Below are 14,681 nucleotides of genomic sequence, written 5' to 3'. Positions count from 1 at the left end.
CCACTGATATGATGTCCCTTGTTGGGCTAAATTGCTTAATTTTTTTCACTGAATATACTGAAAATATTTTTTCATATTCCTTGGAATAACAGGCAGTGTCCAGAGGGCTTCACGTGTATAAAAGTAGGTCGTAATCCTGACTACGGCTACACAAGCTTTGACACATTCAGCTGGGCCTTCCTCTCACTCTTCCGACTCATGACACAAGACTTTTGGGAAAACCTCTACCAGCAGGTACAGCCCTGATATCAGCTTACCATCCATCTGGTCTCAATATCCTCCTGTAGACATGAAAATGATATACTTCTACAATGTCTAGGCCATGGCTATTTATTTCTTATAAACATTATACCACACCATTGTTTCTTGAAGCTCCAGCACAATAGCAAAACAAATTAAATTTTGTCTGAGTTGTGAGTAAATTTAATGCAATGAGAGTATGGTCAAAAAGTTTAATGTCATTTAACAAATCAGACAGGAGATTACGTCAGTGGACTTGAACTTGAAAAATGGTGTGTATTGACATCTCTTTGCGGTTGAAACAAGATACCTTCTGATGTTCATTAATGTTTATTTTGTGCTATAACTAGTAATTATTACAATTTATGATTACTTTAATAACAATTTCTCAGAATGAAGTAAGTTTGGTACACTTAATTCAGTTTCTTTACTGACTGGACCAACCAAAGTTGCATCTGATATTACATACTGTCAGAGTAGGTTCAAATTTTTGATGAAGAACTCTTTGTGACCATGAAAAAGGAATGTTCTATATGTAGTATGAAAAGTGTGTAGTTTGAATGAAATGTTGGAAGTGTCATTTGACCTGCATTGCAAGTTGCGTTGCTTCAGAGCAATTCACAACTCCATGGCCTTATTGGATAGTAAAGTGTCCAACTGACAGATCAACCGGGTACTTTGCACCTGCGGATTTATGCATATGATGCATATTTGCATATACTCTTATCACTTACTGTTTTCGCCTACTATATAGTAAGGAACTAAGAGTATTCTGACACAGGGCAATTTTTTTCTGTTGTAGGTGATATTTTAAAAATAAAGAAAACATTATGAGGTTTAGCCCATTCTCCTGTATGCATTAGAAAACATCAGCATCTCTCCATTAACTAATCAATATCCTTTCACTTGTTTTTTCATTCTCTTTTTTCCAAAAAAGCATTTTTGTAACATTTTGTTCGTGTATGTGTGTTCTGTCTCTCACAGACCCTGCGTGCAGCTGGAAAGCCCTATATGATCTTCTTTGTTCTTGTGATCTTCCTGGGCTCCTTCTATCTGGTGAATCTCATCCTGGCTGTGGTGGCCATGGCATATGATGAGCAGAACCAGGCCACCATAGAAGAGGCTCAACAGAAAGAGGAAGAGTTTCAAGCCATGCTAGAACAGCTAAAGAGACAGCAGGAAGAGGCACAGGTAGCAAGCACACATAGACACATTCATACTAGCATGTCAGAACACACAAACAGAGCTAGGTAGTAACTGACTCCATGTAATCTCGATTACGTAATCAGATTCCAAAAATTAAGTTCAATTAAATTAAATTCAAGTTTATTTGTATAGCGCTTTTCACGATACAAATCGTTGCAAAAAAAATTAAGTTTCTACAATATTTAGTGGTAGCTTATCAGTGGTGACTGTCAGTTAATGTACATATGGCAGAAATGTATGGAAAAATCAATTAAAGACGTAATCAAACAGACGATGAACACTAAATACTTGTAATTAGATTAAATTACATTAAAAACACTTGTAATCAGACTACAGTTACTTTTTTATTGATTACATGATTATATATTATTCACACAATAGCAATCATATATTCATAATTGTGACCCATACTGGCAAAATGAGTCGGAATGAGCACAGGCTAATTTTGAGCTACACGCAAAAAAGTGAAAAATGTCGAATTTGAGGTTTTCATAAAAATTTGTTAATTAAAGGGGTCATATGATGCGATTTCAAGTTTTCCTTTCTCTTTGGAGTGTTACAAGCTGTTCGTGAATAGATGAGATCCCTAAAGTTGCAAAGACTAAAGTCTCAAACCCAAAGAGATATTCTTTATAAAAGTTAAGACTCGTCCACCGCCACCGCCATGTTGTGAAGACGCTGTTTGTTTCGTTGCGAAAGCAAAAATACTTTGTTTGGCCTTCCAAAAGAGGACACGACTAGAAATCAGTGGTTAAGTTGTATTTACAACACTGTTCCAGAACAGTTCAACCTAAATATTCAGATGTGTGCAGCGCATTTTATGGAGGACTGTTTCCTGATCCTGGAAGAGTAGACTACAATGCCAGCTGTTCTGACTCACAGCCTGTAAGTACGTTTTCATATTTAAAGAATGTGCCACTGATGATTCAAATGCGAGTTTTGAGCAGTGTAGAGTAGCGCTTGTTGTTTGTCATTTCTCCGATCACAAATGCAGACATGGTTTTATGTTTACGCGGCGCGATGCAACGCAGTGCGTTAAAAGACAGTATAAGTCATTATAATCCGTAATTATGTCCCCACTGGATGCAACAAATGCCTCGTTTAATGTTTTTGTCTTGTCGCTCTGGGACACGGCATCACAGTATGGTAAGGGGCGTAACATTTCCATCACACTCTTGAGGTATTCGGCCAATCACAACGCACTGGATAGCTGGCCAATCAGAGCACACCTCGCTCTTCAGACCGATGAGCTTTGTAAAAATCGACGCGTTTCAGAAAGGCGGGGCATAGAGGAGAAACAATAATGTATAGTATGTGGAAAATAATGTTTTTTTAACCTTAAACCGCATAAACACATTTCATTACACCAAATACACAAACTAAAGTTCTTTTTAGCAACATCATATGATCCCTTTAAGTCCTTGCCTAGCAATCCCAATGCTCCAGATAGTAATTAAACATCTAAAATTATTTATATTTGTATGTTTTCTGAGAGGAGTACTTTTTCTCTGCTTCTTGTGCTGACTCTCATCCGAAGCGTGCAATCCTGATAAATATACACAGAATTACAGTATTTAAGTATTCACGCAAACATAATCTGTTATGGCTTAAGTGAACATTTGGGGAACTGTTATGGAAAAACATCAGATGTGTACCATTATATTAGATCTGTGCATTACAGTAGGTCTTAATATATAGGCCATCTGTCTCATTAATGTTAATCTAAAGATAAAAGAAAAGAGGGAATGACTTGCTGCTCTTGATTGAACTGCTTTATAGTTTTAATAATCAATTTATTTGTAATTAACACACTGAAGGGATTTTTACATTTGATTATTTGTTTTTCTTACTCGAATGCTTTTGTTTATACGTAAAATGAAAAGGGTAATGCATTTTTTTTTCTTATATTTGTTCTATTGTTTTTTTTTTGGCATCTGTTCTTAGTCATAATAACAAAGATAAAATAAAAATAGCTATATTGTGATTACTAATGTAGTAATTATCAGAGTTGGATAACGCAGTAATGTAATGCGTTACATTTTAAATGTATGTAATTTTATTACAGTTACTAATTTCAATAAAATTACGTTACTTAAAGGTACAAGATGTAAGATTTTCGTAATAAAATATCCCAAAACTACTTGCACAGTGTTATATATTTTATGCAGTTGTGTATTTATGTTATTCTAAAAGTTCCTAAGGATTTGTAAATCCAGAGAAATTCCAATTTTAAATAATGACTTGTCCCTGGTCACCGTCGCTGTTCAATGATGTAATATCCGCATATCCTCAGTTTCCGCTTGTAGAAAATATGGCAACACACAGGCACAAATGCTGCTGTACATTTAAACTAAATACATTACGGCTGTCACGAATAAAATGCAAATGAAATGAAAAGTGTTGACCGCAGCATTAAATTTATATCTGCTCAGTGTTGCGCCATGATTTTTTATGCGTTTTTACAGTGTTGCGCATTATAACCAATCACACACGAGTCTGTTGAGCTTATGAATGCAATGGCCAATCAGAGGCATTCAGATGAGTTTTTGTTCAGTGCATGGCACTCACTGACTGAATTCAGCTCTCACGCGAAGTCTCTCATCATAAACAACAAAGCGCAGTACGTATGATGTAAGAGATTCATTCATAAAACCGTGTATAGACAGCTTTTCTGATTATAAGGGGAGTTTTTTGAGAGTGCTTAAACTCGTGCTAGACTTAAGTCAGTCATAATGTTCTTTGACAGTGTAAATGTTCTCTGTATAATTTATTCGCTGTTTGAATAACTATGGAAGGTACAGGTAATAAAAAAATTAATTCATTACCTCATCCGTGAACATCCTCCTTCATAGTGCAATCAAACTTTGCCTTTGTAATTGTTTTGAAAATGCGACCTCTAGTGGCGAAAACTTACATACTGTACCTTTAAAGGGTTAGTTCACCCCAAAATGCTGCGTTTTACTCACCCCCGATGCATCCTAGGTGTATATGACTTTCCTCTTTCAGACGAATCCAGTCGGAGTTATATAAAAATTTGTCTTTGATCTTTCAAGCTCTATCGTTGCACTCAGCGGGTGTTGCATTGCTTCTGTCCAAAAGACGTGAAATAAAAAGCAACTTTCCATAAAAAAAAGTGTTTCACACGGCCTCCTGTAGCGAATCGATGCGTTTTAGTAAGAAAAATATCCATATTCAAAACGTAATAATCACTTGAATCTAGCTTGCGCTCACTGTTGAAAAGCGGAAGCAGTTCTGGGGGAATTACGTATGAGGTCAGTTTGCGCATGCGCCGCTCAGAAGTGACGCACGCGGAGAGATAGAAACAAAACAACGGTCACTAATTAGAAGCACAAAATTAGGATTTGTAAAGAAGAATGTCGGAGGATTTTGATATAAGCCAAGAGGAGACTGGTTTTCCTTTGTTAAAGTAAGGAAACTTTGCTTCTTTTGATCCTGTTAACAAACGTTGGTTTTCACGAGACTCACCGGCACTTGCGCAACGCTGAACTCATACGTCATGCTCCCGGAACTACTTCTGTGTACAACTACCCGTACCATTCAAATGAGAAAACATTATTATAAGCTAACCGTTGTGAATAGGGCTAAAGTAAGGCGATAGTTTTGAACACTGACTGGTTATGTACTTGCTCAAATATTGATTTCGGATCATTTTTTACCAAAGAAAGTTACGGACTCCAGCTTTAAATAGAAGTAAATTATTTTTGAAGATTTGGTCATTGTGACTCATTTTGCCAGAGCAGGTCACAATTTATTGATTCTCCCTAATTCCTCTTTTTCATCTTTTAAATGTTCCTTTCTAAAATAGCCTACTGCTTATATACATTCAGAAAGTCTTCAGAAAGACATTTCACACAGAGATCAGTCAGATAGCTACACAGCATTTGACCACAAGATTATACTATTTAAATCAATGTGATAAGTTAGGGCAAAAGTAACCTAAAAGTAATGAATTACGTTACTAACTAACCCAATAACAAACTACAATTTGTAAGTAATCTACCCAGCTCTATACACAAACATGTTCACTTCTACAGACCGTTTTTAAATTTTTTCCCCTTTGATTTACAGTTATTATGTGTTCTCATTATTTTTGTTTTGATCATTATGTTGTTCTCCTTTCCTGATCTTTGATCTCTTCCTCTGCCTTCGTCATCTCTTAAGTTTCTCAGCTCCACACTTGCTGCGGATAACACTGCCCTGTCGCCATGGAAACCGACAGATAATGAGAGAGAGTGAGGGAGTGTCCTTTCTCCTAGTAAACATGAAAAAGAGAGAAACAAGAGGAAGACAGAAAGCTAAAGAATCACAGAAAAAGACGCAAAGAGCAAGATGTAGATTAACTCCAAGATGGCGACTATGCATTTTGGTTGGTGGCAGATAGATAGATAGATAGATAGATAGATAGATAGATAGATAGATAGATAGATAGATAGATAGATAGATTCTGCGCGATTCTTTTCTGTAAAAGAAAATCTGCTTAATAATTATGCACACCTGAATATAAGACATTTTTCACTTCCAGCTTTCATGAATAATAACCGTATATATATCAATTATAAATGTTCAAATAGAAGATTAATAGTAGTTATTAAGATTGATGTCATTTAGAAATGGTAAAATGTGCTTGGAAAAAATATGATCAGAATATCAACTTATTTTTCCTCTTCTGCTGTCGAGGTAATGTAAGGAATGTTGTAATTGGTTGTCAAGGCAGCCAATCAGAATTTAGCAGCCTCTGTCTCTGATTGGCTGGAATTATGGCATATTGTAACGCTGGTTTGTGTTGAGCATGCGAGCTGTTGGCATTTAGAGAGCACTGAGGGCTGGCATCAGGTGAGCAAGCTAGTGAAACGTTGCACGTGCAAAAGAGAAGGTCTGCACACATCCAACAAAATATTTTAAATGCAAAATTGATTTTTGTGCGCTTGAAATACTTTCTTCTTTGCGAGACAAACATTTTCTCCACAAAACTCAGCACTTTTGCGCGCTCAAAATATGATCTTTCGTGCGCAGAATTGCGGCAGAGATGTAATCCCATAGGTTGCCCCTGACAACGGAGCTTGTGCTGTGATTGGTTGGCAGGTTGCGGCGGCAGCAGCAACAGAGAGTGGGGAGTACAGCGGGAGGGGGGGCTTGTCAGAGGAAAGCTCCTCTGGGGGGTCCAGACTCAGCTCCAAGAGCGCTAAAGAGCGAAGAAACAGGAGGAAGAAAAGAAAACAAAGGGAAGAAGAAGAGAAAGCCGATCAGGAAAAGTTCCATAAGTCCGCCTCAGAGGACAGCATTAGACGGCCTGGATTTCGATTCTCCATCGATGCCAACCGACTCTCCTATGAGAAGAAGTGTTCCACTCCCAATCAGGTGACTACTTCCTTTTTGTAGAATTATGGGAAATGTAGTTTGATAAGCCTTTCTGTGTTCATCAGATAATTCTTAGCTTCTCAACTATATTGTTACTGAGGTTAGGTGAGAGGAGTGCTAATCGACTCAAGAAGTGTGATAAGGAGACAGAAAATATTAGCTCATTAAAATGTTCAGTTTTGCACTTATACACAGGAGGATTACAGTGCTAAAGGTGGCACAGATGCATTACACAGATGCCTCAGAAGTAATCCAAATGTAAATGTGGTTGAGATATGGTTTCATTTAATTCTAACAAATCTGAATCCACTAGAAATATACTATGGCGTGTGGGTTACGGCATTAAGAGTTATGGCATGTGGATGCACATTAATCTCCAACAGCATTATTCACAATATAGACCAAATCGCATATGCAGTTTTGAAATATAACATAATATGAGCACATGACATAACAAACGTAAACTAGAGAAACAAAATGAATTCATTTTTGCACCAGCATGCACAATTCAAAATTAAGGGCAGGCATTTTGATATCATGACAAACACACACAAATTTAGTTATTACAAATCTAATTAGTACAAACTTAGAAGACCATGTGACGTTTGTGTTCATGTGTTGATGTATTTTGGAGTTTGGGGTAGGACATATTGAAGGGCTTTTTAAATTGCTAATAGCCTTTAGTTTATATCACAGCCATGAACCTTAATTTGCTACTTGGTACTTTTGCTAGTCAGAGGCAGTCTTTTTAGAGACCTTTTGACCCCGCCATACCAATTTGATTAAATTCAACAGGAACGGCATTGTTAATATTGTTGTTAATATTATATGTACATACTGTATATTTACACACGTAGTCAACATTTGAAGTGGATCAAAAAAGTTAATCAGTTCATCATAAGACATGAATGCATTTTGGTTTTAGGTTTTAGGACAACTTTGATGAAAGATTTTGATCCACTTCAAATGTTGACTAGTGTGTGTGTGTGTGTGTATACAGTATATACATACATACATGCTTACATACATATATTAGATTTAAATTAGATTCATGTATGACTATATAAATGTGTCTCTTGCATAGATTATTAAACTTTTCTGTGCAGTACTAGTGTCGTAAAGCAAGTTATTCACCTTCTGAGTTTAGTGATAAATTATTTAATTATTAATAAGTAATATTAGGACTGTAATAACACATATTGTTCTGTGTGCTGGTTATCGGACACATAAACAGTCAATCAGAATCGTACTTTACATTTTCTCTTTGTTTTTATCTCTTTTTCAGTCTCTTCTCAGCATTCGTGGATCTCTCTTTTCCCCAAGGAGGAACAGTCGCGCTAGTCTGTTCAGTTTTCGCGGTAGAGCGCGAGACTTTGGCTCAGAGAATGATTTTGCAGACGATGAGCACAGCACGTTTGAGGATAGCGACAGTCGCCGCGGATCACTCTTCGTACCTCGTTGTATTGAGAGACGAAGTTCCACTGTCAGTCACTGCAGCCTTGCTCCCAGAATTATGCTCCCAGCCAACGGGAAAATGCACTGCACAGTCGATTGCAATGGAGTGGTCTCCCTGGTGGGCGGGACATCTGTGCCAACATCACCAATCGGACGTTTGTTACCTGAGGTAGAGTAATTGAAATGCATAAGGAAATTAAACCTTGTTATGTTATGTTAACAATAATATGCTCAATCCTCAAGATGTGTTTTTATTCTTTCTAGGGCACAACCACTGAGTCTGAGGCACGTAAAAAACGTTCAGGATCACACCAGCCGTCTGAATATCTGGATGAGACAGTAGCCAGGAAAAGAGCTCTCAGTGTGGCCAGCATTTTGACAAATACTATGGAAGGTCTGAGACACACTGACCTCACACATGCACACAAATGTGTTAAAATCACATACTATAAAACTTTTTGACAATTTCCCATAATGGTTTCATTCTGTTCTCTGTGATTTCTAAGAGAATTAACAAAATAAAGTAGTATTCTTTCATTTTTAGCCCCATTTCGATTTCATCGCTTTCTCTGGCAAAGTTTGTTTTATTTACTGATACAAGTAAATTATCAGTAATTTGTTCAATTGTGTCTTGAGTGTTAAATGAGTGACATATCTGTAAAAGGGTTTGTTTTAGATGCAGTCAGTATGTTCATATTATATATTCCATTGTAGATCTAATAATTAAAAAACGTACAATTTCCCTTTGATTAGCTATGAAAATGAAGATCACCCTCACACACTCTCACACTCATCTACTGACCTTTAAAAACGGACTTTAAGTCACATAGTTGCTGACGCTGCTGACATGCCAGTGTAATTATTTCTGAACGCCTCGCATGCACTCTCAACTTAATTTTCAGTCATCACATACACACACAATCTTCCAACAGACAATACAGACATGTGGACTTTTTTTGCAATGCAACCGTAATGTGAAAGCTATTTGAAAGCCATAGTTTTTAACATTTAATGGATCTAAACTGCAAATGATTTCTATTCACAGAACTTGAGGAATCGCGGCAGAAGTGCCCTCCATGTTGGTACAAGTTTGCCAACAACTTCCTGATCTGGGACTGCTGTCCAGCCTGGCTGAAGGTGAAGGAGATTGTGAACATGGTGGTGATGGATCCGTTTGTAGACCTGGCCATAACCATCTGCATTGTTCTTAACACACTCTTTATGGCTATGGAGCACTACCCTATGACAGAAAGGTTCAACCATGTGCTGTCAGTTGGGAACCTGGTGAGCTCTCAATGCCAGATTCTCATTATTATAATAGAGTATTTTTTGATTGATTTGATTAATTTAAATCCGCATAAAAACAGTACAACAAATACAAACCTATCATTTAGTAGTAATTACACTACTAAGTTCAAGCAAACTTTTATGATGCATTAAAATCTTTATTTAAACATTGAGAATGCAGGTTTGACACGTTTTAGTGCACAATGTAAATGTTCTTATTATCGGTTTTGTGTTGAGATTTGTAGCTCCGTTGGTAGTTGTTAGGATTGTTTAGGTGCTGATTTGTTCCTGTTGCGCTCTGTGCAGGTATTCACAGGAATCTTCACAGCAGAGATGTGTCTGAAGGTAATTGCTCTAGACCCATATTACTACTTCCAAGAAGGCTGGAATATATTTGACGGCATCATCGTGAGCCTGAGTCTCATGGAACTGGGCCTGGCCAATGTTGAGGGACTTTCTGTGTTGCGGTCCTTTAGATTGGTGAGCAAATCTCTTTTCTTGTACAATGGTGTTCGAAGGTTTAAGACCGCTAGTGAAAATGCTTCTGTTTTGCTTTTTTCTAGTTTAATGCTGTTATTTTCATTATAAAGTGTCACAAACATAACAATTCGAGTAAAATTCATGACAACAGCAATTGAGTTAATGTACTCTACATGCTTGTGCAAGCTTTGGACTGAATGGCTGATACCATTTCAGAAACCCAAATGTTCATACAGCAAAACATCTCTTTTCTAACATTTCCTGTCTCATTCTCTCTCTTAGTTAAGAGTCTTTAAGCTGGCAAAGTCTTGGCCCACCCTGAACATGCTGATAAAGATCATTGGTAACTCAGTTGGTGCTTTGGGAAATCTAACCCTCGTCCTTGCCATCATCGTCTTCATCTTCGCTGTGGTGGGAATGCAGTTGTTTGGAAGGAGCTACCGTGAATGTGTCTGCAAGATATCAGATGACTGTGAGTTGCCGCGGTGGCACATGGATGATTTCTTCCACTCCTTCCTGATTGTGTTCCGAGTGCTTTGCGGCGAATGGATCGAAACCATGTGGGACTGCATGGAGGTGGCGGGGCAGACAATGTGTCTCATCGTCTTCATGATGGTCATGGTCATTGGGAATCTGGTGGTAAGATCAATCATGCCACACATGCCAGACATCTGGAAGATATGCTTTCCCTTCTACTTTCTTCTTTCTGTCTTCCTTTTTATTCCTCTTATGTACATATTCTTTTGCAATTTTATACTTTCTGCACTGATAGATGGGATTCTGTCAAGTGGGATGTGCTACTGGATTAACATATCTGTTGGTTCTGCAACAACATTCAAATACTTTTCTTTTTAAACTGATCAGATTTTGAGTTTAAAGTAAGGGTAGCGTTGATTTTAAAGTAAGGTGTCCATCTGATTTTAGGTATGTAAAGGTTAGGGTTCAGGACTATGTTTGTTTGACAGGATGTTGATCCAGGAACACTTTCCTACTTTGCAACTTCAGTCATTTGATGTACTTGTTTAGATAGTTTAGACACTTTAGATATTTCAGACACTTGTGGAATAAATTAACCATTATCATTAGTGCACATGTGAATGTGCTGTTCTACATTGGCATCGGTAAGCAAAAATATTTACTTTTGCATGATGCTGCATGTGTGCTCCTCAGCATTAAGCCCAAGACCATGTTGGAGCTTGAAGTAGAATCAGCAAAGCAATTTTTAATTGTTCAGTCGAATCAAAACAGAACTGATCACCCTGTTGTAAGAGTGAATCTCCTATTGTATCTCCTATCTCCTATTGTAATTTGCATAAGGGAAATGAAGCCTATTTTAGAACCATTAAGAATTTTTTTTTGTTTTCTTTACAATGAAGTGCATTTTTCTTCCATTTTCTCATTACCATGATGCATGGGTTTAGTTTAGGTTTTTTTGGTAGTCATTATTCCTAATGGTGAGTCTATATTTGTGTTACTGTAATACAGTATTTGTACTGTCATTAATAACATAAATGAATACATTTAAATTAAAAAAGTAAAACATTATTTCATCTTAGTACAGTAGTGAGAATCAGTCCTGATTTATTTTTTTATTTTTTTTATGTACACTACCGTTCAGTTTTTGGTCAGTAATATTTTTTTAATGTTTTTGAAAGAAGTCACATGCTCCTTCAGAAATCATTCTAAAATGCTGATTTGATGAGCAAGTGACATTTCTTTTTATTATCAACGTTCAAATAGTTAAAATAGTAGCATATATTTTAAATATGTTGTGATTGTGGTACACTGTATTTTGGGACCCCCTCGAAAACGAGATGGTGCATCTCGATGATGCATTTACCCATACACATCAAAATAATTTCTGAGTCGAATCTGTTCATCTTATCCATTTGATCTCGCTGATTCTGAAAGTGTGTGTTGTTGTGTGGCAGGTGTTGAACCTGTTCCTGGCCTTGCTGCTGAGCTCTTTCAGTGCCGATAACCTGGCCGCCACGGATGACGACAGCGAAATGAACAACCTGCAGATCGCCGTGGGCAGAATACATAAAGGTATCGCACTGGTCAAATCCACTTTACGCCAGTTCCTCCAAAGCCTCTGCCTGGCCGGCTCCAAACCTCGTGCTTTAGACGAAGAGAAACCCCTTGACGACCTCCACAGCGATGGCAAAGAGAACTGCTTGTCCAATCACACTCCGGTGGTCGTCGAGCTCACTAAAGACTATCTGAAGGAGGGCTGCTTCTCCCCTGGTAATGGAGTGGAAGGTCACGTAAAGTATGGAATTGAGGAAGGCGACTACATGTCATTCATACACAATCCCAGCCTCACTGTTACAGTACCGATTGCGGTGGGAGAGTCGGACTTTGAAAATCTGAACACGGAAGATTTCAGTAGTGACTCGTCTGATGTCGAGGGCAGTAAAGAGGTAAGCCGGTTTTCTATGGCTAAACAGAAATCTCACTGTTAATATGAAAGACAGTTCTGAATTTTTGTGTTTCAGTGTCGGAGAGAGTTGCTATGTAACGAGATGCTATGTAAAAAAAAATGTTTAATGGTTTAATTTATTGTTTTAGGTTTGTTTGTAATTCATCAGGAGTCAATGTCTCTTTCCCTGTAGGGGATAAACAGTTGTGTTGAGTCATATTACCATTGCATCATTCTCTGCTCAGAGCTGCAGCCCATTGTGTGTGTGTTTTTTTGTTTTATTGTTCCATGGGCTTCAGGGCAGTTTGCCCCTGTTCATCTGCAGCTAGTTAAGACAAACCTCTGGGCACTGTAGCAGGTAGACTTACTGAGTATACTCATATCAGTACAATATTCTCATAAACATGTATAGCCTTGCACACACACAACCTGTCACACACTCTAATGTGTATTATTTACGACCAACTGAGCAGGCATGGCATCATGCATCCCAGACTATGAATGAGGCTGTTGAGGAAATTGCTAAATTCAGCATCCTTGCCCAGGGTGAAATTGAGTATGCTTAACTGTGTGTGTGTGTGTGTGTTTGTGTGTTTGTATTCCAGCACATTTCCATGCTTTTCCAGCAGTACTGTCACTGTGCTTAATCTTTTCTCTCTCCCCTCTTCTAACTATTTCTATATCTAATTTAAGTGGTTCAGTGTTGAAGTTGCAGACGTTATTATCCATGTTATGTGAAGTGTGTATCTCCTCTCTGTGTGTGACCTGTTATTGCAGCGTTATGACAGACGAACCCCAGGTTTTCTCTGAGAGAGCCCTGTAAGAGACTCACCTTCCTCCTCACCCACACTAACCATGGAGACTGCCTTTGTCATCTAAATCAGACCAAACTCTCGTCTCTCTCTCATTTTATCTCTCTTTTTGGATCGGATTGCCCTTTTGTTTTTCATTTCTCAATGCCTGTGCCCTTCCCTCCCACTTAAACAACCCTATTTTGCACCGAAGAGAGACAGCTGTCAGCCTTTTTATTTTGGTTTGTTGTTTTCTACATGACTTTGTGGTTTTGTTGTAGCACTGGGCTTTTTTGCAGTACCTTCAGTCATATGGAATGAGCAAGATCATCATTTTACATCAGTAGCCCATCGAACATCTTTCTGTTACATTAGCTTGAATGTTTTTTTTTTGTACAAGCTATTAGTGAGCATTCAGAGCTAAATTACCTTATATCAGAAAGCAGTTGAGTGTGCATGTGTGTGTATGTGTGTGAGGAGAGGTGAGCTTTGAAAAACAGGAAACTTTAATTATTGCAGTCAATTTAGAATCAGTCCATCTCTAAATAACCCACATTAGAAAGCTAGTCGATTCAGCTACAAGCTTGGTATAAATAGGGTTTTATGATAAACAACTGCTTTTCAGTTGTGATTAATTATTTTTTTAATGTTATACTCATATTTTTGCATTTACAAATCTGCAAATATTCAGTCAGTATATTGCACTATAAACTGCTGCAATAGTGGGAATTTGTCTTCATAGCAGTCGGCCATAAGAAGGCATTTCTCAATCTGCTGAGGTGTGTAATTGCTACAGTAATTGCATTTATGTCACTTGTGCATATGCAATCAAGAGGTTCTGCTCTGGTTGGAACCGAGCCAACGGTTAATTTAGAAAGATATTTCATAACTTTACAACTTCTGTGCCTCGTGCCAACTCATATTGCTCTGCCGATAAGATATGTTCCTAATCAGATTTGAAAATATGAACTGGAAGTTAGGGAGTACCAGAGAGTAACAGGGGATTAGGAAGCAAATCAGAACGTTTCAACCTTTAGACTTTAATCCATCCATTAGACTTGCTTTAGATCCAACATCAAAAATTATTTCAGATTAATGAGAGGCTTATTTAAAGCTTAGAGACTCTCCAGTGAATCCATTCAGTCTGGGTCAGGGCAGCTTGTTCAGGTTTGCTCAGCCTCTTATATTCCTACTGTGATTAAAATGTTAGACATTCTGGAAGATTCTGAAATTGCACACAGCATGCTTACATCATTCCCCCGTGCCGCATTAGCTGGGTGCCGTGGCAACCAGCGCTCCAGCTCAGTTTTAGACAGCATCCTCCTCTATGTATTTTTTAGCCTCTAACTGACCATTTTATAAATTCAGCGGCAGCAAAACCGTCAGAAGGGTCAGTAGCTTTAAGAAATACACTGTGGTCT

General features: G+C 37.9%; 1 protein-coding gene across 1 annotated transcript in view; it reads left to right on the top strand.

Moving 5' to 3' along the window:
- The window catches only part of scn1lab (sodium channel, voltage-gated, type I like, alpha b), a 43,853-nt gene that overhangs the window by 15,764 nt on the left and 13,408 nt on the right, over positions 1–14,681 (top strand). Inside the window, exons 9-17 of the mRNA XM_016266902.1 lie at positions 93–234; positions 1,225–1,431; positions 6,550–6,825; positions 8,111–8,449; positions 8,545–8,674; positions 9,326–9,564; positions 9,874–10,047; positions 10,330–10,686; positions 11,979–12,470. Of these exons, the coding sequence (XP_016122388.1) occupies positions 93–234; positions 1,225–1,431; positions 6,550–6,825; positions 8,111–8,449; positions 8,545–8,674; positions 9,326–9,564; positions 9,874–10,047; positions 10,330–10,686; positions 11,979–12,470 (2,356 nt within the window). The remainder of the gene's footprint in view (positions 1–92; positions 235–1,224; positions 1,432–6,549; positions 6,826–8,110; positions 8,450–8,544; positions 8,675–9,325; positions 9,565–9,873; positions 10,048–10,329; positions 10,687–11,978; positions 12,471–14,681) is intronic.

Source organism: Sinocyclocheilus grahami, unplaced genomic scaffold (assembly GCF_001515645.1).
Source record: "Sinocyclocheilus grahami isolate Dianchi unplaced genomic scaffold, SAMN03320097.WGS_v1.1 scaffold34.1, whole genome shotgun sequence".
NCBI classification, from domain to species: domain Eukaryota; kingdom Metazoa; phylum Chordata; class Actinopteri; order Cypriniformes; family Cyprinidae; genus Sinocyclocheilus; species Sinocyclocheilus grahami.
This window is presented reverse-complemented; position numbering and strand designations above follow the sequence as displayed.